The sequence below is a fragment of the Pipistrellus kuhlii genome, unplaced genomic scaffold (assembly GCF_014108245.1).
Source record: "Pipistrellus kuhlii isolate mPipKuh1 unplaced genomic scaffold, mPipKuh1.p scaffold_m20_p_22, whole genome shotgun sequence".
Classification (NCBI taxonomy): Eukaryota; Metazoa; Chordata; class Mammalia; order Chiroptera; family Vespertilionidae; genus Pipistrellus; species Pipistrellus kuhlii.
Genome location: NW_023425521.1, coordinates 8,845,872 through 8,873,363, shown reverse-complemented (window position 1 = coordinate 8,873,363; position 27,492 = coordinate 8,845,872). Strand labels below are relative to the sequence as shown.

Sequence of the window (27,492 nt, the reverse complement as noted above, 5' to 3'; positions counted from 1 at the left end):
GAATAAGCATAAGCAAATAGAACTGAGGAATATGGAAGATCTATCAAAGATGATTATAATACTGTAAGAATGGGAATTGATGGCCTGCACAGGGTTTCTGGGCTTCTTGATTATGAAACTTAGTCTTTTATAGATTTGAGAAATTAGTCATTATTCAGATACTTTTTCACCCCCGTTTTCTCTTTTCCTGAGACTCTAATTATACACACACACACACACACACACACCTTGGGATATCATCTCACAGGTCCTGAGGTGGTTTTTCTTTCTTTTGCTCTTTGTTCTCTGTTGTCTTCAGATTGGATAATTTTCCCTCATCTATTTTCAAATTCACTTACTCCTCTTAATCATTTTACACTATTTTCAATTTACTATATAGTATATATGTATATAAATGTGTGTGTACATACATATATACAAACATACTATATATGTCATTTAGATTGTCAAAAATATATTTTTTATTGATTTTTCACAGAGAGGGATAGACAGAAACACTGATGAGAGGGAGACATCGATCAGCCGCCTCCTGCAACTCCCCCACCCCACCCCACCCCGGGGATGTGCCTGCAACCAAAGTACATCCCTTGACCGGAATTGAACCAGGACCCTTCAGTCTGCAGGCCAACGCTCTATCCACCAAGCCAAACCAGCTTTGGCCATTCAGTGACTTTTTATTTCAGCTATTTCATTTTTCAGTTGTAGAATTTCCATTTGTTTCTCTGTAATAGTTTCTATTTCTCTGCTGAGATTCCTTCCCTTTTTTAATTAAGAGAACATATTCCTTTACCTCACTGAAAATAGTTATAATAATTGCTTTAAATTACTCATTTGCTAATTATAATATCTGGAATAATCTCCATCTTTTCTAATGATAATGGGTTATGTTTTCCTAGTACTTCATGTATTAAGTAATTATGTATTGTGTCTTGGACATTTTATTTAGTGGATACTCTGGATTTTGTCATATTTCTTCAAAAAGTGTTAATATTTTTCTTTTATCAGGCAGTTAACTTGATCTCTTGGGCATCATTTCAGTTCAGTTCTGCCGCATGCATGGTTCAGGAATCAGCCAGAAGTTTGAGCAGAGTTTATACACAGAACTTGCGTCCCATCCTTGCATTTATCATGTGGATTAGAAAGTGAAATGATTTTCTTTTTGGAAATATTCCTCCTTTCACTTTTCAGTGGTTGTTGTTGCCACAAGACTAGAAAAACTGTAGGTTTTCTTTTGGAATTTTAATGACTCCATGCACTGCTGACTATGGTCTGTATATATGCCAAAAAATGGGACACTCATTCAGTCTGGTCTTTTCTCTTGCAACTGTCAGCTTTCTTCCAGATTCTCTCTGCTCTGTTCAATCTCCAGGGCCTTGAGGTAGTAGTTTTTATATTTTGTTTAGAGTTTATAGTTTTTTTCTATGAGTGGACCCATCTGGTAGAGAAGCTTTCTAGGCTGCACAGAAGCAGGACCATAAAGGATTTTGAAATTTTTGTTTTTCATAAATACTGACACTTTCTCAAAAGTTACTTGTTTCTAACCATAGAAATATGTGTGTATTGGAGAACCAACATTTAGCTTTAGTGCTAAGTTTTTCATATTTTATTGATTTCAGAGAGAGAGAGAGAGAGAGAGAGAGAGAGAGAGAGAGAGAGAGAGAGATATCAATGATGAGAGAGTCATTAACCAGCTGACTCTTATATTCCCCCTATCAGGGACCAAGACCACAACTCAGGCATGTGCCCTAACGAGGAATCAAAGTGTGATTTCCTGGTTCATAGGTTTGACATTCAACCACTGAGCCACACCTGCTGGGCTGTGCTAAGTTTTATAGACTTTAGTGTTCTTTCCTTTATCATTTATTGTTCCATACTTACATGTTTTCACTTTACCAAACATCCAATGAGATACATTCTTAAAATAATAGAAAGCATAAGAAAAATTTATGAACTTTTGAGATTTCCTTCTTTGCTTTCATTCCTCTTGACTGTATTGTGTAATACTGCTTCTACTTCCATCCTACTACCAAGATTTTCTTTTCATATTTAAAGAATGTAATGTGGTGAATAGAGCAATGTGTTTTACTAGTTTAAAAACCAAGAATGAGAGGAGTCTAATGAAAATAAAGAGCTCTGTGCTAAGTCAGTCTACTTTTTGCATATCTATATATCACCCTCTCACTGACATACAACTAAGAAGAGTAAGGCAAATAGTACTTCATTCCTTTGTATATTTAAGAAAAGCCAGTATAAAAATTCCTGCTTCTACCTCTATATCCCTCTTATACTATTTTCCACCACCCCTGCAGTCACCACACTGTTGTCTGTGTCCACAAGTTCTTTCTCTTTTTCTTCTTTTATGATCAATCCCTTCACCCCCTTCTCTCCTTATATTCTTCCCCATTCCTTCCCAGTCAGATAATCCCAAAGTTTCAGAGAAATGAAAAGCTATTTGTCCTGTTACAAAGACTGGGAGTTTCTGACAGATATTCTAAGGTTAGAGAATGTTGTGATTCTTTACCCATGGTAAGGGGGTGGTGAAGTGTTTTCTGTTGTGAGTTCCTTATAAGACTAGAGGCTCAATGCACAAAATTCTTGCATGGGTGTGGTCCCTAGGCCTAATCGGTGATTGGAGCATGAGCATCTGGCGTGGAAGGGTAGGCCCTAGCTGACCTCTGAGCCCTCAGCAGCACCTAAGCCCCTGCTCCCCCATGTACCCCTCTCCGCCTGAGTCACGACGCCCGAGTCCCCATGTGGAGATGTGGTGAGCACAGCCAGATGCTGCAGGCTGGGGCCTCTGGGCCACACAGTGGTGCTGCATGGAAGCCAGGAGGGCAGCATTGCTCTCTGCTGGCCGGCCTCACAGACCAGTTCCTGTGTGAACCCATGGGGATCACGACTGGCCCCTGTGGCCCTGGCAGCAGCGGCTCAGCTCACCCAGAAGAGGCTGAGTGCAGGATGGGCTCCTCACAGGCACCTGGCACCTGAGCTCAGAGGCTTTCCTGGCATGTGAGCCCTGGCATCATGAGGGAGGGTAGCAGAGGGAGTGAAAGCAAGCTTGGTGAATGCCCTGCATTCTTTCACTGCACCTCCATCCCCGTCACCTCTGCCCCCAGGTAGCCACTGAGAGGTGGCAGCCCCCCACCTGGATGCCGCAGGAGGTTGGTTGCTGCCACCCACTCCCAGTTCCCAATCCCAGCCTGGGGCCCAGCCCCGATTGGTCAATCAGGGCATGCGGGCTGCTGGTTATTGTCTGCGGGGCGATGGGTGGGGCAATTGGGCCCCCACTCACACCCACCTTAGCCTAGCACCTCCGGCTCACCTGGGCCATCCCACTGTGGTCCCACTCTCTTTGGGGCCCAGCAGGGCCAGCAGCGCCTCCACTGCTGCACTGCCATGTTTAGTGCTGGTCTTTGGTGGTCAGCGCATGTCATAGCAAGTGGTCGAACTCCTGATCGAGGGGACAATTTGTTTATTAGGCTTTTATTATATACTACAAGCCCAGCACACAATTCAAAATCGCACAGTGCCGCCCACAAGTTGCCAGTCTGGCTCTGCCTCCCTCCCTGGGCCCGGCTGCGCAGCCACTGCAGGTTTGGCCCTGCCTCCCTCTCCAGCCTTGAAGCAGCTGCAGCCACTCCTGATCAGGCCCTCCCCCAAGGCAGGCCCCTTCTGCCCTACCCCTGACACTGTGTGCACAACTCCTCCTGTCCAGTTAACCCGTTACGGTGCCCCATTTAATTAGCATATTTCATGTGTGTGTGTGTGTGTGTGTGTGTGTGTGTGTGTGTGTGTGTATGATGAGTAACAACTGCACATTCCAAAAATAAGCAGGAAAGTTAATGGTCCTTCATAGTTAATATTTGAAAATGTCTCAGTAGTCATTTTTGCCCATGGGACAAAGACTTATTGTTGTAATTTACCCTTTTAGGATTTCATTACAGTTTGGCATAGTGTTTATGTTTATGCAGATTGCAGCAGATTTTTGTCTCCCACATTGACTGCCAGGATCTTCTCCTTTTTATTTTCCTGATATCTTGAAAAAGAACAAAAAAAGAGGCTTTTCATTTCTTTCCTTTATTTTTAACTTTTTTCTCTTTGTTAACCTTAGGCCTTTTGGGTCTGCTTCTTAGAAATCAATTTGGAGTTATTAGTAAATGATGGCTGACCATTATTTACATGCTAGTATCCAAGGTTATTTCTCTTAGTTCGTAAGTATATGTAAAACTATTTTTTCCCAAGTAAGTTTATGTTACTGTACTTAGCATATTTTTAGCCATTATTGAGAACTGATGCAAAATGGAAAACAGTAATGTGATGGCATTATATATCATTCTTAAAACGCTGTTCTAAGATGATTATTCTACAGTTCCTATATTCAAATTGCTTATCTGGCCCTAGCCTGTTTGGCTCAGTGGATAGAGCCTGTGGATTGAAGGGTCCTGGGTTCAATTCTGATCAAGGGGACATGTGATCCTCAGTAGGGGGAATGCAGGAGGCAGCCAATCAATGATTCTCTCTCATCATTGATGTTTCTCTCTCCTTTTCTCTCTCTGTAATCAGTAAAAAAAAATTTAAAAATAAAAAGCTTATTTGGTAGGGTTTGATGATTTAGTAATGGGTGGGGGATGAATTTATATTTCAAATTTTTAAAACCAGAAACCTGAATCCAATGTCATATAAAATGTTCAAAAAAGAATGAGCTACTAGCTTTCTCATATATGATACCTCTTTTCCAACTTGTACCTTTCCCCATCACACATATGAGAGGACCTGTCCTAGTATTTTTTGTTATAATACATATTCCTCTAAAGAAAATAACTTCATCCTGCCCTAACTGGTTTGGCTCAGTGGCTTGAGTGTCAGCCTGTGGACTTAAGGGTCCCAGGTTCGATTCCAGTTAAGGGCATATACCTTGGTTGTAGGCACATAACCCAGTAGGGAGTGTACAGGAGGCAGCTGATTGATGTTTCTCTCACATTGATGTTTCTAACTCTCTATCCCTCTCTTTTCCTCTCTGTAAAAAATAAATAAATAAATAAATAAATTAAAAAAAATATATATATATATATTTTTTTTTAAAGAAAATAACTACCTATTAAATAACAGCTATGCTTTTGGGTACAAGGGATAGGGAGATAGAACTGAGGGAAGACATGTGAGTAGATTACTTCTTTCAGTTTGCTATCATATATCATCCCCTCTTGATAGCAAATATTTTTATTAGCATCTTACTTTGTATATGTCCATGTTTTTCTATTACTTATCATCATTATCATTTACCAAAACAACAATATCTAGTATTGAGTACATTTTATGTACAAGGCACTATGCTAATTCCTTTACAAAGATGAGCTCATTTCAGTTGTTACAATTTCAGTTGGGAGATAAGTGGCATAGTATTGTTATGATTACATAGGCTTACTTACTTAGATCTACAGAACATCTTATTGTGTATATTATATTATGGTTGATCCATAAATCCAAGGTCCCTATTTTATTTCATTGTAAAATATATCTTTATTGATTTTTCTCTTTCTCAGGAGAGAGAGAGAGAGAGAGAGAGAGAGAGAGAGAGAGAGAGAGAGAGAGAGAGAGAGAGAGAGAGAATCACAAATGATACAGAAATATTGATTGGCTGCCTCCTGCACATCCCCTACTGGGGATCGAGCCTGCAATCTGGGTATGTGTCCTTGACCAAATCGAACTTGGGACCCTTCAGTCTGCAGGCCGACACTCTATCCACTGAGCAAAACCAGCTCGGCTCCAAGGTCTGTATTTTAGTTTGTGGTTCCAGGGGTGACTCACTCGATAGCCTTCAGTAGCACATTGTGCTTCAGCTGCCTTTTTCCAAAGAATAATAAATATTAATAAAGTATCTTTTTTAGCCTTATCTACACTTTGCTCTTTAAATTTAATCCTCATAACAACTCTAAGAGGGAGATATGGCTCACATTTTAAAGATGTGGAACCCAAACTTGGAAAAATTTAGTAATTTTTTGAATACCACATTATATACGCCATGTAACACAAGTCTCACTTTAAAGGCCTTTCTTTTCATCATGATCTTCATTTCTTTATTCTATTATTAGAAGCTCAGTGCACAATATTCGTGAACAGGTAGGGTCCCTAGGCCTGGCCAGCGATCAGGGCCAATCAAGGCCTTCTGGGTGCTGGCTGGGGCCTTTCTTCCCTGGCTGCTGGCAGGAGCCTTCCTTGGTTCTACACCACCCCTGGTGGTCAGTGCATGTCATAGTGAGTGTTTGAACTCCCAGTCTCCCAGTCAAACTTCCAAGAGGACACTTTGCATGTTAGCCTTTTATATATATAGATTTTTCTTATACTTTCTCATAGGTGTCTTATGAGAATATATGAATTATAGATATTTCTATGCTGGAGAACATATATTTTTTTTTGTCCTTTAAGATGGGGCTATATTGACTGAATTTTTCAGAGAGAAAGGGAGAGGGAGAGAAATAGAAACATCAATGATGAGAGAGAATCATTGATTGGTTGCCTCCTGCATACCCCCCAATAGGGATTGAGTCCACAACCTGAGCATGTGCCCTAACTGGGAATTAAATCATGACCTTCTGGCTCATAGGTCAGTGCTCAATCACTGAGCCATGTCAGTTGGACAGCTAATTTTTAGAACATTTACAATTGCAACTAGCCTCATTCCTTATAGTCATACCACATGCATGCTCCATATTACTGCATAAATGACTTACGTAAATATGTTATCTATATGTCACATATATGAAATTTGTTTGAGACATTTCATATTTTGAGGAGGCGAGAGTCATTTAATGAGGAAAAACTGCCTAATATTCACTTTTATATAACTCTTTGTGTAAAATGTTGCTCAGTGAATTCACTTGCCACCTTTAGGGTCTAAGTATTCCTTTCAAAAGCTGTATATTAAAAAGACAAGTCATTAGTAATTTTAGCTGCTTTAATGGCATTAATATTTTATATGAAATCTAGGAAAGATTCGATGCTCTGAAACTTTAACAGAGGTATGTAGGGTTCTGATAATTTTTAATTGCATTATATTTGTCTCTTATATTTTCCAATTTCTATGATGATATGTTTATGTAGTATTTTAAATTTAAATGTAGTTATATAACATAGCTACTAGTATTTTAAACTCAGAAGTTGGCCTGACAAATATATAGAATTGCTTAGATCAGTAAAACAATAATCACATAAGCCAACATACGAACAATTTTAAACTCCTTTTATATTATTAAAAACCTAGCCAAAACCGGTTTGGCTCAGGGGTTAGAGCGTTGGCCTGCGGACTGAAGGGTCCTGGGTTCGATTCTGGTTAAGGGCTTGTACCTTGGTTGCGGGCACATCCCCAGTAGGGGGTGTGCAAGAGGCAGTTAATCGATCTCATCGATGTTTCTAATTCTCTATCCCTCTCTGTAAAAACATCAATAAAATACATTTAAAAAACAAACAAACAAACAAACAAAACCTAGTACTTCTTCAGATATGTGGAAATGAAACCTAATACCATTAAACTAATTGTCTTTGGAGTATTGTTAGCATATTTAAAAGGCTTTTCTGAACTCATATTATTGATTTATATATGCAAAGATATTAAAGTAGGTAATTGAAATCTATACTGCCTTATTTCATCATTTTATCTCATAAACCCTGAGTTTTGCCATTCACTACTATAAAGAGATGACATGATAACAGTGAGTTGTATGCTTCAGTAATTTGCCTTTTTTTTTTTTTTGTAATAGCATGTATAGGTAAACAAAGGTTTAAATATCAGTTTCATTAAATGAAAAATTTTTATTTAATTTATTCAAAATGCCACTGAAATTTGTAGGAATGTCCTAAAAGTTATTACAACAATTTTTTTGTAGTATTTCTTTCTTTGGAGCACTATGTTAGTCTCCACCTTTGTTGCTTGTATGTTCTATCTTTATATAAATGTGTCTAGTATATCCTTTGTGTAGTACAACATAGTTGCATGAAAATAGAACTTTTGTGGGAAGAATAGACTTACTCTTGAATTACCTTGGATATGACTTTGAATCACAAATTTTGTTAGGCCTTAATCACCAAATATGTGAAAGACATAAAGAGATTATTTAATGCCTTAAAAAATATATAGATAAACATAAATAGTTAATTCATTTAACAAATAATAGTACTTGCTCTGTGGTCCACACTAAGGCTACAGCAATATATAAGACAAAGGTTCTGCCTTTTGTCAGCCAGGTTTGTGTATAATAAACATCTGGAAAAGACAAATTAAAACACCACGAAATATCTCTTCTTCCCACTATGGTGGAGTGGACAGTATTGGACTTGCTCTCCCACTAGAAACAATAGTTTTCAGAAACTGGACATTTGACAGTATTGCGAAGTGATCCCTGAGAGAAAAGATGGTAGTAAACTAGGTCAACTCTGGCTTTTTGCCTAAAAGTATTCTGATGATGGGGAACTCAGAGAGTGAGTTTTGTTTGAGAAAACAGATCAGAAATGAATGAAGCAAGGCAACTGGAACTTACAGAGTATGAAAGAATAGAGAGCTAAGCAGAAAGAGAACTACAAAATTATTCTTAGAGCCTTTAACTTAATGAGTTGCACATAGGTGGGTGGGACTCCATGAAACTAGAGAAGCTCTAAACTGAACAATTCCTAGAGTTCCCACAGGAATGGGAGGTGTTTCTTTTGTTGTTGTTGTTTGTTTGTTTTTCCATTCTGACCAGCCAGAGTGTGTAGAGATCTTATTAAAAGCATCAGGAACATTCCGTAGAAATCCAAGAAAGGACACATTTTGTTAGCAGAGCTCAACTAGCCTTAGACTCAAAAGTTACCCCACACCTGCCTAAGCAGAGCTTTAGAAAGGCTCAAAAGGATCCTACTGATCCACTAGTGACTTACCTGCCTTTGAGGGTCAGAAAGCAGCTGCCTAGCCTTCCTGGGGAAAGTCAAGAATAAAGAGATGTTGACTTCTTTTGTTAATGCGTCCTTCAAATATTGCTGAATGTGGAGGTGCTTGGGTACAGCTAAAGTGTCTTTTCTTGTGTTTCATTTTTAACTCAACTATATCCTCATCAGCATATTTTGTCAGAAACTTTAAATGGAAATAATCCAGTCATTAAAGCTAGAAACTAAATTATTATAGTCTGATTATAATAATGGTGATTTATATAATGTTTGCTTATGAAAGTCTAAGTTAGGATATTTATAAGTGTGATTAACATTTATGTTATCCATGAGTGCTTTTTATGAATTTGAATGTCATTCTTATGCAAGGGCCATGCTAATCTTCTCTGTATCATTCCAATTTTAGTACAGTATATATGCTGCCAAAGCGAACACCATGAGTTCTTTTTAAAACTTTTATTTTTATTAAAATTCTGTTTGTAACCCCTGACTTTGCTTTGACTTTTCTACCTTTTTTATTCATTTAGCAAATAATTATTAACTAGTTACCATGTGCCAGACACTATTCTAAGCACTGTAACCTAAAGCATTATATTTGTTTTTATTTACAGATAGAATTAATTTATAAAGCATAAGTAGAATTATATTTGAATGAAAAAATAAATTTAAGCTGATCCTAATTTTTGATGATGCATGCATGTTCAGCCTAGTTAACTTGCTCATTTTGTTACTACTAATAAGTACTAGAACCAAGACCTAAATCTTTGAAATGACTAAGCCCATATTCTGAACCAATATGTATCCTTCCTGTCAATCTCTGCCAGATTCCCAAACTCAAGTCTCTTACAGCATAAGAATCATGTTCCCAATATTGGTTCATATCATTTCTCAGAGCCCTACTTTCCTGTTATCTCTTACATCACAATAAAATCCCTGTTTGATTTTAGATTCTTCCTACCCATTTAAATTCAACCACTTCATTTTTCTTTTTTTCTCTTTGTTTTATTACCTAATAAACCCTTTTGACATAGAATTCTCTTATCCACCTGAATCATCTTATATGCCATTTAAAAAAAAAATAAGTATATTAAAATTCTAGGCAAAATATTATTCCCATCTTCCAAGTTGGCCTTTTATGTTCTCCACCAAGCAGTATTAAGACTTATTAGACAGTCTGTCATGCTGTTGATTATACCACCTGTGTTTGATTGACTTTTAGATGGCACTAGTCTTCTATAACTTAGGTCAGAGTGACATTATAAGCGACCTTACAAAATAATTCAGATTCATTATCAGGCATGGGTAGCATGGATGAAGGAGAGATGAAGGCAGAAAAAAAAAATTAAATGTCTGCTATGAACTAAAGAAAACCTCAGTTGGAATTCTCAGAGAAGGAAAAACAGAACTCTATGAGGCGTTGAGCTTCGCAGATCTTTACAATTCTCCTTGGCTCCGTCTCTTAATTCCTACATATTACTCAGGTCTCCCTCAATTTCTCTTTTCCTCCTCGAGTTTCTTTCTTACATATCTACCCTAAGTTGCTAATTTCTGTCTGTCTGCTAGCCCCAAATTTCATTATGAAAATTGCTATTAAGGTTTTTAGATATATAGAGTCCCTTAAGCAGGGACCAGTGCTGTCCTTGTCAGAACTCAGCAGGTAAAATAGTTATTCTGTTGCTATGACAATGTATTAATAAATTTCTCTAAAGGACCTAAGAGCTTATAACTAACTTATAATATTTTAACTTATAATAATTTCTCCTATACTAAACAATATTAGCTAAATAAATCACTTCATTATTTTTTAATTGATTGGTGAGATCATAATAAAAGCTTCTAATAATGGCTATTAGAAGCCTGCAGACATGCATATACATCACTTCAGATCTTCATTTGTAATCATGGTTTTTAAAAATAGATTCAAGTATTACATACACTCTTAGCAGAGGTGAGAGTTCTGCTATTTCAAAACTTACTTTTAGTGGAAAACCATACTATTAGCACCCTTAGCCTTTGTTGCCATGTAGATAGTAACTGGATTTATTTTGGGTTTTAAATAGAAGCTCAAAATGTACTAGTACATACACACTCTAGGATTTAAAGTGTAAGTTAGTTGTAAGTTTTGAATACTGGAATATTTCAAAAATATTTTTTAAAACTTTATTATTTTTATCCTCTGGAGAAAATAGAGAAAAATTCTGGCCATTATAATAACAAAGATCCATATTACCTTTTACAGAATATTTTAGGAATAACTTAGAATCCCTTGTGGGTCAGTAATGGAGTAATGGGTGAGGATTTTGAAGAACATGCAGAAACTTGAAAAAAGTAATATAATCTTTAGGCACTCAATGTCTTAGACACCTATAGTTATGACACTAATTTATAATGCATACAAATCAATTTCATATTTAATTGTTACTATGCTAAACACTTTCACCCTATTGTAGTTTATTAATAGAATTCAGTCTGAAAGTACTACAGCAATCTTCATAGTTTTAATTTTAATTAGTAAGTAAAATTTATATGAGCTTTCAATAAGTAAAGCTTTCAATTTGTGAATTATATTTTATATTTTATTCTTTACAAGAATGAATGGATCCCATGGCACAGAAATTACTGTTCCATAGACCACATGATTATATTTGTAATTAAATCCTATCTGTTTAGCATCCAGTATCAAACTGGTATGGTCTAGGTAATATCTTAGTCAACTGGCAGTTTTGACTTCTTATATCAATAGCTGAACATTCAGGTGATTGATTTCCTTGTTTAGTGAGGTAGATTAATCTTTCTTATGGTATTTATCACAGCTGAGTATTATAATAAATATTTGTGAATAAATAAAACCTTTGATTACAATTATTACAAACAAAATCCTAGACTTTAGTCCTGTACTTTCCTCAGTTAATACCTGTATTTAATGACAATGAAAGACAAAATAAGGAATCTCTTCACTTTATAAAAAGAGAGAAATAGCTAAAGATTATAAACAGTTACAACTTCTGTTCATAGTTTTGATTATTAGATTTTAGCTTTTCCAGTTTGCTGTGATTTTTTTTTTTTTTTTAACAAGACCCATCTCCTCTATGAAGAATGCAATCTTTTTTTTCTGGCACAAAAAATAGGGTAACCTGATCTGAGTCTGACAGAGTGTGTCGTTCATTTAAGTGCTTCCATCTGTTGCCTGCTGTTCCCCTTACTCATGACCCCTCTATGTTTCTCTTTCCCTTCTCTTTCCCTGTGTTTCTCTTTCCTTTTTCTTTCTTTCTTTCTTCCTTGCTTCCTTCCTCCCCCTCCCCCTTTTCCCTCTCCCTCTCTCTTTGTTTCTTTTTTTGTCCTTAGCCCCTCTGAGGAAAGCAAAGTTTGTTGAGAGCCCACGAATTCCAGAATCCGAGCTTGGCTCCCCAACCCTCACTTCAGCTCAGAAACTGGATGTGGATGCATACTGCCCTGGTAAGCATGCATGCAAAGTGTCTGCTTTGAAAGAGGAAGGTTTTTGGATCAGGCCCATCCAGCAGAGCAGTATTCTGTATGTATACCATTTATAAAAACATCCATTACCTCTTTCACAACTGATTGCATATTGTCCTTATTAGAACATAGTTTTTACTGAATATCCTTTTGTCTATTGATATTAATGAGAGTAAGTATTGAAAAAAAATTTAAAGATAATTTTCAAAATAATTTAAATAATTGTGGTAATAATTAGTTTTCAGGGTGATTTTTACGATTTGGGATACTTAAAGAAATGTTGCATTGACCATGTGCAAATAGGAATGTTAAAGATATGAATAAAAAATGTTCAACACTAGCCCTCTCTCTACATGTAGCCTATTTTGCATGATTCCTATTAAATTTCTAGATAGTATAGAAAATAGTTGTTACATTAAACTTGAATTAGAAAAGAAACATTATAGGTTCCTGATTTGGACTCCTAGACACACACTTTTAGAAATATCTCTTCCCATGAATGGCCTGTAAATACATGTGGGAGTTCACTAAAACCCTTCTTGTGTGGGAGCCAAACTGAGACAGAGTCATTATCAATGCTTAGATTCTTCCAAACTTAGATGAGTTGCCTGGCAACATTCTTTACACTCACTTTCCAGTAAGTCTATAGGGCTGTGTCAGAAATGTTCACAGCTTTAGTTGAGTATACAGATCAGAGCTTTAGTAAAGGACCGTAGAAGGCGTGGTTTTAGGACCTTTGTTTATTCCTGCTTTTTAAAACTGAAGTTAAACCACAATGAATACAACCGCTACTTATTTACAGTATTAAGGGTCAGCAGAATAAAATGATTTCTAGTTCTAGGGAAGATATCAGTAGCTCTCATCTGAAATGTCGGGAAATAAATATCTGATCTCAGATAAGACATGTTTAATATATCAAAAGAAAAATACAATAAGGCAAAAACTTGGGTCAAACCTAATCAGACATTTGATTTTATACTACATTTGATCTTAGCCAAAAGGCTGCAAAGCGATTGATTTTATAAATTAGTTCTGAATATTGAAAAATTTGGGGATTTCACTTTCAGGGTGCAGAACCCTGGGCTTCATCTACTGTTGTAGATAATATGCATTTTTTAAGTTAATTATAATAATTACGTATTAGGCACCAGCTTTTCTTTTTCTAAAAGGAACAGATCAGCTATTTCAATGGCACTGTAGCACATTGTTAGAAGAGTTACTTTCATGTTTTGAGGTATTGTTATACTTCTTGGGCAGTGGAATATTGTGCTTTGCATTAGTTCACACAAATTTTAGTGTAATAAAGTAAAATAAATCCACTAATTCTCTATTCCTACATTGAGTTTTGGAAGAAGAACTCTGTCAGAGGCTTTGTCTTTTTCAGATTTGTAAGTCAGAATAATTTTTATGGAGACTCATCTTTTACTTCCTGATTGCTCATCCTACATCCTTAATCTAAAGTAGCTATTGTTATTGTCAAGAAGCAAGGTAGCTGCTATTGTTTGAATGTCATTGCAGAATCACTAAGAAGAACCTTATCCATGTTATTATTTACATATATTTTTCACAAGCATGAGTTCCTTGCTAAATTGGAATTAAATCAAACTAAACCTCAGTTTAGATGTTCAGAAAGAAAGGAAGAAACTAAAACATGTTGTAAGATAACAGATCACTTGGTGCCTATGGCTACAGGTTGAGAGAGGGTTTAGTATGACTTTGAAGGAACACAAGGAAACTTACAGAGATGATAGAAATGTTCTCTCTGTGTCTTGATTTTAAAGGCAGTTTTCACAGATGTATAAATTTGTCAAAATTTATTCAGTTGTATACTTCATAAGAATATGATTTATGTAAATTATAATTTTAAAAAGAGAAGATCAATAGATGAGTAAGAAATAGAAAAGAATCTGGAGTAAAGTGACAACTAGAAATAAGTATCTATGAAGGTAAAGCAGTGATTATACTGATCAGAAAATACATGGTAGGAAAAACCTACCAGGATTTCATGTGTTCTGCTACTTAAGTTGTGATTGTATTTGAGGCAAATTAACTATCTAAAATTTAAGTGCTCAATAATACTTTGTAACAAATCTACCTAGAATGCATTACAACAAAAAAATAAGCATTTTTTTTCTTACCCATGGATTTGTAAATATTGATTGGCATAGCTCTTTTTCTGGCTGCATGTTCAGCTCTAGGGCTCAAGTTGGGCTCAGATCTGTGGGTGTTCATTCTGGGGCTCAGGCTGAAGGAGCATCAGGTGGAGAGAAGCTCTTCTTTTGGTGAGTCACCTGAGCGCAAGAATGTAAGCCCAAGTGCACATGCACATTTCAAGCCTTTTTCATAACAGTCCAGGGTCCAAGTAAAGTCTCATGGCCAAGCCAGAAAATAATTTTTGTTGTGTAAAGTTTTAAGCATACCCAAACAACCCACCATGTACCCAGACCCTGATTTCAACAATTGTTTCATCTGTTTCTACTCCTTCTTCTTCAAGTTTGCCCAAAGAAACTAAGAAAAGGGTAGGAATGCTTTAAAGTCAGCCACTCAGTGAGTAGAGTTGAGCTGATGGTTGGTTGCTTTGATTCTTGATCACTTGTAGGCAGTGATTCTCACAATCAGGAACTTAGTTTGGGGAGTGGGGAAGATGTGGAAGAGCCAGTACTTGCTGTGACAAATAACATCTTCTGCTTTTAGCAGTCACCCATTTTCCAACATTCATCAGGAAAGGAAAAATTTAGGTAATCATTTAAGAACTAAGAAATGAATATTAACCAGGTTTGCTTTGGCAATTGAACCAAGCTAATCAAGCTAATCATAGGTTTTATAACTGTTAGAAAGCATGGGTTTCTTTATTTGATTAAATGTGATACAAATTTCTGAGCAATTTGATATAGATGAGAACAAGCAGTTTATAATTAACAGATTCTAAAGGAAATGTAAACAGCCCGATGTGAAAATGGTAAGAGAATTCTGAGAAATAAAGGAGTCTGTGAAACTAGACTGCATAGCCTGCCATTATGGAGTACAGATTAGGGGTTTGGGTACCTTAGCTATTAGACATTTATTTTTTGGCACAGCTTTTTATTGAAGTACAATTGACATATAATATTTTCAGATATACAACATAATGACTTGATATTTGTATACGATGTGAAAGATCACCATAATAAGTCTAGTTATCACCTGTCACCATACAATTTACAATTTTTTTCCTGTGATGAGAACGTGTAAGATTCAATCTCCTAGCAACTTTTAAATATGCAATACAATATTATTGACTATAGTCCCTATGCTGTACATTATATACCTGTGACTTATTTATTTTATATAAGAAAGTTTGTACCTCTTGACCCTCTTTACCCATTTTCACCAACCCTGTTCCCTCTGGCAACCACCAATCTGTTCTCTGTATATATTTGTGTGTGGGGGGGGGGTATTTCTTTTTTTAGATTCTACATATAAGTGAAATCATGCTATATTTGTCTTTCTCTGTCTGGCTTATTTAACTTAGCATAATACTCTCAAGGTTCATCCATGTTGATGCAAATGGCAAGAATTCATTCTTTGTGGCTGAGTAGTATTGCGTGTATGTGTACACCACATGTTTATCCATTCATCTATTGATGGACACTTAGATTGTTTCCATATCTTGGCTATTAAAAATTATATTGTTTGAATTACTGTTTTTGTTTCCTTTGGATGAATACCCAGAAGTGGAATTGCTGGATCATATGATAATTCTATGTTTAATTTTTTGAGGACCCTCCATACTGTTTTCCATAGTGCCTGTAGCAATTTATATTCCCACCAGCAGTACATAGAGGTTCCCTTTTCTCCACATCCTCATCAACACTTGTCATTTCTTGACTTTTTGATGATAGCTATATCTCATTGTGGTAATATCTCATTGTGGTTTTGATTTGCATTTCCCTGATAATTAGTGATATTGAGCATCTTTTCATGTGCCTGGTGAACATCTGTATATCTTCTTTGGAAAAATGTCTCTTCGGATCTTCTGCCCATTTTATTAATTGGATTGGTTATATTCTGTTGTTATAGTTGTATGAGTTCTTTATATATTTTGAATATCAACCCTTTATTAGATATATGATTTGTAAATATCTTCTCTGATTTAGTAGCTTGTCTTTTTATTTTGTGACTAAGTGGCCCAGTGCATGGATTCATTCACATTGAAAGGAAATTAATTAGAAGAAATATTTCAATATCATTATTTGCCCTTTATCTATAATATAAGAGTCAAAGATGAAAGAAAATTAGTAAAATGTATATGAAAATAATATACAAATTGATTAATAAATAAACAATAACAGAAATTTTATAAAAACAACAAAAACATATAAAAACAACATTGATAAAAACAATGATAAATTGATTAAACTTATAATATCTCCCTGTATACCACATTAAGAGTAAAAACACTTTCAGAGTGCTTGACTAATTTCTCTTGTATTGAAATATTTACAACTTTAACATCACACGCTCTTCGAACTCAAGAGAAAACAACAAACATATCACTGACCATGACTGAGAACGGGTTTAGATAGGAATATTCCTACTCTGCCTAGAGTTTGTCTTTGTGATTTATTAATGGTCTTCAGACATACCCTGTCAACATACCGCTTTCTTTCAGCTTCAGAATGTCTACAAAAACAACTAAATTCACAATCAACAATAACAGATTGAAACACGCTTGCAATTGGCGCCAGCAAGAGCTTATATGTATTGCGCATGTGTGAGTCAACATTTATTTTTAAATTACCAGTGTGTGTTATATGTACCGCTGGTCAGTGGGTCACTTAGTCTTTCATGTATATATAGATGGTTTCCTCCTTTGTGCAGAAGCTAATTAATTTGCTGAAGTCCCACTTATTTATTTTTGCTTTTGTTTCCCTTGCCTTTGGAATCAGATCCAAAAAATTCATCACCAAGCCGTGATGAATTACTGCCTATGGTTTCTTTTAGTTTTATGGTTTCAGGTCTTATATTCAAGTATTAATTTATTTTGAGTTAATTTTTATGCATTGTATAAGATAGTAGTCTAATTTATTGAAGAGACGAAATTTTTGCCTCTGTCATAAGTTAATTGACCATATATGTGTGGGTTTAGTCTGGGCTCTTTATTCTGTTCCACTGATCTATGTGTCTATTTTTATGTTTTGGCACAGATTTAATTATAGTTTAATCCCTCCACAGTTTGGCTACTTTACTTTAAGTAAAGATAGTTTTTGCAAATGTTGAAAGCATAAACCACCTCTGAAAGGAGAATTGGTGTCATCAAGAAAAATAAAAGCACACTTGAAACTCATTTAATGTATTGACCAATGTTACTCTAATAAACTTAATTTAATTTTTTTAAAGAAGAAAAAAAACAAAGTGTTCTGAATATTCAGCACTTGCTTTTTTTTTTATTTACAGTTTTTTATATCATGCCTACACAGTTCTCACAGAGTTTAATTTACTATGATTTAATTAATTTTTTTTTTTTTTTTTTTACAAATTTCCCCCATGAGATTATAATCTCCTCAAGATAGGGATCATGCTCCATTGTTCATAACATAGTGCTATGCGCAGAAAGTACTCAGTAAATATTTATTGAATGAATGTTTTCCTATGTTGTCTATCATCCGATATTTCTGCTGGATACTATTAAAGATGAAAATAATAAAATAACCATATAAACAACTTATACTCAATAATAATATATTTCTTGGCAAAATAATGAGGTAATTATTCTAGGAGCCAACCAACGTGGACTAATATTGACTCTCCTTACTTGCCTAATTCTGGAACTGTAGTTAAGGATTTAATCTTTGTGTGCCTCCCTTTTACTCTCGTAAGATAAGAAATGTAGAGATTAAATTATTTAAGACACATGAAACACTTAGAAAAGTACCAGATAGTAATATCTCAATAACTGTTAGTTATTGTTGTTGTTATTATTACTAACTAGAGGCCCAATGCATGAAATTTGTGCACTTGGGGAGGGTCCCTCAGCCTGGCCTGTACCCTCTTGCAGTCCGGGAGCCTAAGCCATCAGTCAGACATCCTAGTGCTGCCGCAGAGGTGGGAGAGGCACCGCCACTGCCACTGCGCTAGCTAGCCATGAGTCCAGCTTCTGGCTGAGCAGTACTCCCACTGACCACCAGGGGACAGCTCCTGCATTGAGCTTCTGCCCCCTGGTGATCAGGGCATGTCATAATGACCAGTCATTCTGCCATTTGACCTATTTGCATATTAGCCTTTTATTATATAGAATACTACTATCAATATTATTCCAGAAATAAAACACTCTTTTAAAACATTAACTAGTATACTACATTTTTTCTTTGTTTTGTGTGCTGTTCTGCGCTGCACATGTGTAGTGGTATTTCAGTATAGTTTTGATGATCATCCTAGATAATAAAGAAGTAATATGCGCATTAACCCTCATGCTCTCACAAGATGGCTGCCTATGAACAGGCTGGCAGGGGGGTTAGGGAGGATGACCAAACAACTGAACAAGCACGCTTTGTGGGGCAAACAGACAGGCGGGGGGAGGAGGGGGGGAGGAATTTTAAGGGTCCTATTTTCAGGGCCAAAATGAACCTGAAAGGGTTTTATTTTCGGAGTGATGAAAATATTCTTGGATTAGAGAGCGGTGATGGTTGATAACTTTACTGAAAGGCACTGAATTGTACACTTTGTGATAGTTTATGGTATGTTAATTATATATACCAATTTTGAAAAATTGTCTGTGGGGAAAGTCAGGTCTCTCTGGCATAGGATAGGAACCCAATCAGGATAAGTAGAGCACCTGTGTGCAGGGTGGCAATGAACAACAGTGAAATTTGTTACATGTAGGGGGACTAGATGAAGTAACTAAGGATAATGAGAGCCAGATTTGTCATTATGGGGGAACAGAGTTACAGCTTTGAAAAGGAGAAAAACTACCATTAACTGTATGGAATTTAATTTGAATTAGAGCACCACTGTGAATTTTAGGAGGGGTTGTATAAACAAATGTGCATGTTTATGTATGCATACATATATGTATGTACGTGTATGAGTATACTGACTTAGTCCACTGAGTGGACTTGGAGAACAATGACATCCTAATAGAAGTGAACATAAGTGATATTCTATATACCTTTCTTCACTAAAAAGAACCAGGGCTTCTTGGGGAAAAATACTCATTCCAGGCAGGGAGAGTACAAGATGAGCCTCAAGCATCTTATGCCAGAAAGTAAAGAAGTGCTCAGAAAATGACAGGGATATGTCAAAATTGAAAGAGCTTTCCCAGGACAAAGCAACAAAATAATTAATGGTAGTAACAAATTATAACTCATTGAATAAGATAGGAATCTTTGAGTTTGGATGGATGGATAGATGAAAGTACACCATAGAAAGAGTAATTAATTTAGAAAAATCACTCTTTGGCAAGTATGGTGACAATTAATTCAACTAAGAAAATTAATGGATGCTAAAAGTAGGAAAAATTTGTTGAAGAGAGATTCAGACTTATACTTGCACAACAGTGTATATACTATCATTATTCATAAGATAGTAGATGTTGAAACAACCCACGTGTCCAACATCAGATGAATAGGTAAACTAAATTTTATATACACACAGGGGAATATTAGTCATAAAAAGGGGTGAAATAAAAAAGTGAAATTCTGATATATGCTAAAACATGAAGAAACCTTGAAAACATTACACAAAGTGAAATAAGCTAGACATAAAAAGACTAATATTATTTGTTTGTACTCATATGAGATACCTAGAATAGGCAAATTCACAGAGACAGAAAGTAGAAGAGAAGATACTAGGTACTACCATGTTTCCCCGAAAATAAGACATCCTCCGAAAATAAGACCTACTTACAGGTTTCCTTCTGAGTGAAATATAAGGCATCCCCCCAGAAGTAAGGCCCCCACAAGAAATTCACCAGGAAATTCAGGAATTGGATTGTTGTTATGATGTTCCAGAAGATGATAACATGATTGTCATTGAATAAATGAGTAAATTCTTCATACTGTAGGATTCATAGTTTATCTGGTTTGTGTTGACAACTACCGTACTACCGTACCGAAAATAAATTTCCTTTATTTTCACTTAACAATAAATGTGTACTGTATTCTTCTTCATGGAAAAATAAGACATCCCCTGAAAATAAGACCTAGCGCATCTTTGGGAGCAAAAATTAATATAAGACACTGTCTTATTTTCGGGAAAACAGGGTAGTAAGGGGGGGAATTGGGAGTTATTATTTAATGGGCAAAGAGTTTCTTTGGGGGAAGATTAAAAAGTTTGGAAATGGATAGTAGAAAAGGTTGTACAACATTTTCAAAGTACTTAATGCCACTGAATTGTATACTTAAAAATAGTTAAAATGACAAATGTGTTTATCACAAAAATATTTTTTTTAGTTTGGGAGTTTGTTGAAGAAGGGGGTATTTACATAGTCTCAGAGTATCCCCTTGAAAAATACTTATTCACTACAAAGAGAAAAAGTGTAATTTTAGAGTAGAGAAATCTGACAGACACTACCATAACCAAGCAATCAAAGTTAACACAGCAGTACTTTTGTCAAATCATGAGGTAACATAAGATAAACTCAAATTAAGGGGCATTGTGCAAAACAACTGGCCTATAATCTTCAAAAGTGCCAAGGTCATGAAAGTTAAGACTGAGAAACTGTTCCAGATCAAAAGAAATAAAAGAGAACTGAACACTAAATGCAATGATTAATCCTAAATTGTTGGATCCTTTCACATTACTGGGACAAATGTTAAAATTTAAATGGGGTCTGTGCATGAAATCATAATAATGTAAAATGTTAGTTTCCTGATTTCTCTGCTGGTACTATAGTTACATAAGAGAATGTCTTTGTTTATAGGAAATACATAAGATCTGGGGATAATGGGACATCATGTCAATACTTTCAGATTGTTAAGGAAAAAATATTATTTGTATTATCTTGAAACTTTTTTTGTAAGTTTGAACTCATTTAATTTAAAAATTAAGAATAGTTACACAAACTCTAAAGAAAAACAAACAAAACTGAACAAAGGTGGTGATTATGGCCAGGAACTAGATCCCAAAATAAGGACTATATTGGAAGGCTAACTGCCAAAGAAATAGGAAACTTTTTTTATTCAGTAAGTTACAAAAACATTTTCTCCAAGTCATTTTAAGTAAATAAATAGAGGATAATCTGCGTAGAGTTTATCAGTTATAATGTGTAAATGTGGAAAAGTCAGGTTCTAGACAGGGACCCTGTTATTTTGGATTTACAATGTGGAAACAAAGGAAATAACCAAGCTAAATGTAATAATAGTTGTAGAAATAGCCATTTTATTTTGTAAAGTTTATGTTTCGGTGTGTTCCTGTTTCAGGTGATGCTGAACAGGAACTTGGTCCCCCTCCATCTGTAGATGAGGCAGCAAACACACTCATGACTCGTCTGGGTTTCCTCCTTGGAGAGAAAGTCACAGAAGTTCAGCCAGATGACCAATACAACATGGAAGTAGAAGATGAAAATCAGGTAAACTGCTTGTCACCAATTCTCTGAAACATGGGCTAAATCAACCTGTTAAATCATGAAAGGGCAAATGTCACGTGTGTGTGTGTGTGTGTGTGTGTGTGTGTGTGTGTGTTTTGAGATGAATAATCCCAATTGTTGAATGCTTTTTGATACCTGAAGATATAACTTAATTTTCTATAATTACTTTATCTGTTCAGTTTATAAAACATTTTTAAGTTTCATTCTTAGCTTTAAAAAATGTTAAGGTTTTGATTCGTTTATTGAATGAATGAGAAAAGGAATGCATAAATAAACCAATCAGTAAAATTGATATACAGGCAGTTCTTGGGTTACATTGGACTCAACGTATGTCTTTTCATGGTTATGTTGCTATCTTCCATTTATTTATATATTAAAAAAAAAAGTTCCGTCATTTCGATGTATGTATTGTACATATGTGCTTAATGTTTTTTATTATTTACTTACCACAAGTAAAGGTCAGGAATTGTTACCTTTCTTTTATTTCATTTTTACTGTTTCACTTCATTTACTGCTGTGTATGTGCTCCATGTGAATGACGTAGATGCTTACGTAGGAGGGTTCCAACTTATGGTGAAAATTGCATTATGTCACGCAGTAAGAATGGATCTCCAACATAACCCAAGGACCTACTGTATATATGTTTAAGCTTCCTTATAAACAAATATAGTAGAGTCCATTTATATTTTTAGATATTAAAAAAATGGAAACTCACTGCCAGAAAGTGGTTTAATAATATTTAAATCTAGGCAATCTGTTAAGAACCATACTATTCCAGTGTAATATGAATAATAACACTGACAGGATTGTTGTTAGGATCAAGTTAAATCATAGATATTAAAATACTTTGTAAGCTGTAAAATGCCATATAAATAAAGGGTATAAAATAATATGTAATATTATCCCATATAATAAAGAGGTAATATGCAAATTGACCATCACCCCAACACATAAGATGGACAAAAAATGGCCAGCAGGGGAGGGAAGTTGAGGGCAATCAGGCTAGCAGGGAAGGGCACTTGGGAGGGACCAGCCCTAAAAGGGAGGGCAGTTAGGGGTGACCAGGCCTGCAGGGGAGGACAGTTGGGGGGACCCAGGCATACAGGGGAGGGCAATTGGGGAAAACCAAGCCTGCAGTGGAGGGAAGTTAGGGGTGACCAGGTCGGCAGTTAGGGGCAACCAGTTCTGCAAGGAAGAGCAGTTGGGAATGACCAGGCCTGCAGGGAAGGGCAGTTGGAAGGGACACAGGGGTGGGCAGTTGGAGGGATCAGGCTTGCAGGCGAGGGCATTTGGGGGGGACCAGGCCTGCATGGGAGGACAGTTGGGGGCAACCAGGCCAGCAGGGAAGGGCAGTTAGGGGTGACCAGGCCTGCAGGGGAGGGCAGTTAGGGTTGACCAGGCCTGTAGGGGAGGGCAGTTGGAGATGACCAGGACTGTAGGGGAGAGCAGTTGGGAATGACCAGACCTACAGGGGAGGGCAGTTGGGAGGGATAAGAACTGCAGGGGAGGGCAGTTGGGGGTGATCAGGCCTGCAGGGGTGGGCAGTTAGGGGTGACCAGGCCAGCAGGGGAGAGCAGTTAGGGGCAATCGGGCTGGCAGGGGAGGGCAGTTAGGCATCAATAAGGCTGGCAGGGGAGTAGTTAGGGAGTGATCAGGCTGGCAGGCAGAAGCGGTTAGGGGCAATCAGGCAGACAGGCAGACAGGCAGACAGGCAGATGAATGGTTGGGAGCCAGGAGTCCTGGATTGTGAGAGGGATGTCCCAGATTGGAAAAGGTGCAGGCTGGGTTGAGGGACACCCCCCCCCCCCCAATTGCATGAATTTCATGTACCGGGCCTTTAGTTAGTACATAAGTATATAAGCTATATGTATATGTAAAAAATAAGCTACTTCATAGCTTTCATACTTCCATTTTCAAATTTCTTAAATGAGGGAAATAATATGTCTTATACTTAGTTAATAAATGAGCAAATGAAATATTAAAATTTTTAAAACTGTATAGTATTAAACAAAGGCAAAGTATCTATATATATAAAAGCCTAAGTGACCGGCCAACTGGCCGACCAGCCAACCGGCCAGTAGCTATGATGCGTACTGACCACCAGGGGACAGACGCTCAACACAGAAGTAGAAACCACAGGCATTGAAACATGGAACAAACTGATGAATCTCAGAGGGAAGGGGAGAGGGGGAGGGTGGGAAGAGATTAACCAAAGATCTTATATGCATATAAAGGCCCAGGGCGTGGATTCGTGCATAGGTGGGGTCCTTGGCCTGGTCTGGGCCCTCTTGGATCCAGGACACCTTGGGGGATGTCAGAGAGCAGGTTTTGGCCCAATCCTCACAGGTCAGGCCGAGGGACCCTACCAGTGCATGAATCTGTGCACTGGGTCTCTAGTTAATAATAAAGCTAAATGATAGCCTTCTTGGAGTATAGTATACCATAATACTATCTTGGAACCACAGAAGAAAGTGACTAAATTAATAATAGAAGTTCAAGCCTTAGGAAGATTACTGTGTAGTAGGAGGTCATGTTCATTTAGTGACATTTCTTCTGAGCTAGACAGTGTACTAACAAAGATAGAATGCTTATATTTCATGCAAATGAAAAGGGGTAAAAAGCTGGGGTAACAATACTTATATTTGACAAAATAGACTTTAAAATAAAAGAGACCAAAAAAAAGGACACTATATAATGATGAAGGGAGCAGTCTAACAAAAGGATATAACCTCATAAACATTTACGCACTCAACATAGGAGTGCCTAAATATGTAAAGCAAATCTTGATGAATGTAAAGGGAGAGATGGACAATAATACAGTCTTAGTGGGGAATTTTAAAAAAATATAATTTTATTGAATTCAAAGAGGACGGGAGAGAGAGAGAGAAAGAAATATCAATGATGAGAGAGAATCATTAATCAGCTGCCTCCTGCACACTCCCTTTTGGGGTTCCAGCGCATAACCCAGGCATGTGCCCTGATTGGGAATCAAACTGTGACCTTCTGGTTTATAGATGGACACTCAATTATTGAGCCACACCAGCCTAGCATAGTAGGGATTTTAACACCCAATTGACAACAATGGATAAATCTTTCAGACAGAAAATCAACAAGGAAACTGTGGCCTTAAATAACACACTAGATCAGATGTATTTAATTGATATCTTCAGAGCATTTCACCTCAAAGCAGCAGAATATACATCCTTTTTAAGTGCATCTGTGACATTTTTTCTTTTAAAAAATAATATTTTATTGATTTTTTTTTTACAGAGAGGAATGGAGAGGGATAGTCAGAAACACCGATGGGAGAGAAACATCAATCAGCTGCCTCCTGCACACCCCCCTACTAGGGATGTGCCTGCAACCAAGGTACATGTCCTTAACTGGAATCAAACCTGGGACCCTTCAGTCCGCAGGCCGACTCTCTATCCACTGAGCCAAACCAGTTAGGGCATTTTCTAGGATTAAACCACATGGTTAGGACACAAAACAAGTTCCAATAAATTTAAGAAGATTGAAATTAACATCAAGCATCTTCTCTGACCATAATGCCATGAAACTAGAAATCAATCACAAGGAAAAAAAACACACAGAAAAACACACAAAAATGTGGAGGCTAAATAACATGTTACTAAACAATGAATGGGTCAACAATGAGATCAAGGGACAAATCAAAAGATAACTTGAAACAAATGAGAACACAACAATCCAAAATCTTTGGGGCACAGCAAAAGCAGTCTTGAGAAGGAAACTCATAGTGGTACAGGCATATCTCAAGAAACAAGAAAAAATTCAAATTGAAGAACATATTTGCTGATACATCTGATAAAGGCTTAATATCCAAAATATATTTTTTAAAAAACAAAACTTATAAAACTCAAAACCAAAAAAAAATCCAATTAAAAAATGGGCAAAGGACTGGAATAGACACTTCTCCAAAAGGGACATATAAGTGGCCAATAGTCATATGAAAAGATGCTCCACAGTAATAATCATCAGAGAAATGCAAATTAAAACTACACTGAAATATCACCTCACACCTATTAGAATGGCTGTCATCAATAAATCAACAGAGGCTAGGCTCCTCCCTTTGAGATTGCTACAGCTGTTCGGATCTGGGGTGGCTCCATCCTTTGGGACTGGGTTCGGTTCTCAGGGCTAGGCTCCACCCTTCGGCAATGACTTTGTCTGTTCAGACAAATTGAGATCTTAGAGGCTGGGCCTCAGCTCTTGGCAACTAGTGTCAGCCCTTTGGGAGTAGATTCGCCTCTTAGGCGTTGGCTGGGCTTTTCCGGGCTTGGCCCAGTCTCCATGAGATCGTCTTACAGGAAAGGACCCTTAAGTGAGCACACTTGGCCTAGAAGCCAGAGGTTGAAAGGGTGGCTGACTCCCAGTGAAGAGGCGCCTGTGGAAATCACTGTAATACACTGAGGCTGGGGGGATGAGGAGAGAAGAAAAAATGAAAAGAAGAAAAAGAAAAAATAAACCAACAGACAAGAAGTGCTTGCGAGCATGTGGAGAAAGAGAACTCTCATGCACTGTTGGTGGAGATGCAGATTTGTACAGCCACTGTGGAAAACAGTATGGAGTTACCTCAAAAAATTAAAATGGAACTCTTATGGCTCAGCAATTCCTCATCTGGGGATATATCCCAAGAGACCCAGAGCAGTAATTCCAAAGAATATATGCATTCCTATGTTCACTGCAGCATTACTTACAATACCCAAGATCTGGAAGCAGCCCAGATGTCCATCAGTGGATGAGTAGATAAAAATGCTGTGATACATTTGCACAGTGGAATACTACTATGCCATTAAAAAGAAGTAAATGTTACTATTTGTGACAACATGAATGAACCGGAAGAGCATTATACTAAGTGAAATAAGCCAGTCAGAGAAAGATAAATATACGATTTCACTCATTATGTGGAATCTAATAATCAAAATAGAAATAGACTCATAGATACAGAGAACTGACAGCTGTCAGAGGGGAAGGAGTTTGGGAACTCATTGAAAAAGATAAAGGGATTAAGGGGAAAAAACAACTCACAGACACAGCAGTATGATGATTCCCAGAGGGAAAATGGAGGTAGAAGATATCGATATAATGGTGATGGGAGGAGACTTGACTTGGGGTATAGTATACAGATGTATAGAATTATACACCTTAAGCCTATATAATTTTACTAACCAATGTCACCCCAATAAATTCAGTAAAAAAAGAGAGGAAACATTGCTTTGTTTTTGTCATTCCACAGGTGATTCTACTGCATGCCCAGTTAAAAATCATTCTTCTGATATTTTGTAAAGATAGAGGGGATTATAAAGAAATTGAAACTCCTTCCTACTCTGGAGAAAAATTCTATAGTAGAAAAGAAATGGCATATATTTGATAGCTTATGTTTTAGGAAAAATCAGTTCCATATTTTTGATATGATTGAAGAGATTTACTTGGATGTAGGATTCTGAGAATGTCACTTGTGCTTGTTGAGCTGAATATATCTTTTATGATCTGCTTATAGCATATAAATGAAAATA

The 27,492-nt window shown here is 36.7% G+C and overlaps 1 protein-coding gene and 1 non-coding gene across 9 annotated transcripts in view; one reads left to right on the top strand and one right to left on the bottom strand.

The window, feature by feature from the left end:
• TANC2 (tetratricopeptide repeat, ankyrin repeat and coiled-coil containing 2) overlaps positions 1-27,492 on the top strand; it is a 247,611-nt gene that overhangs the window by 106,683 nt on the left and 113,436 nt on the right. For 5 of the 8 annotated variants that reach the window (XM_045586331.1, XM_036450637.2, XM_036450640.2 and 2 more), the window contains exons 5-6: positions 12,262-12,372; positions 21,789-21,937. In XM_045586331.1, coding sequence (XP_045442287.1) covers positions 12,262-12,372; positions 21,789-21,937 — 260 coding nt within the window. The remainder of the gene's footprint in view (positions 1-12,261; positions 12,373-21,788; positions 21,938-27,492) is intronic. The other 3 variants (XM_045586332.1, XM_036450642.2, XM_036450644.2) reach the window with 1 other exon arrangement.
• LOC118726689 lies at positions 9,240-9,343 on the bottom strand. Its single transcript, XR_004990370.1, has one exon. It is a non-coding gene; the product is annotated as a U6 spliceosomal RNA (small nuclear RNA).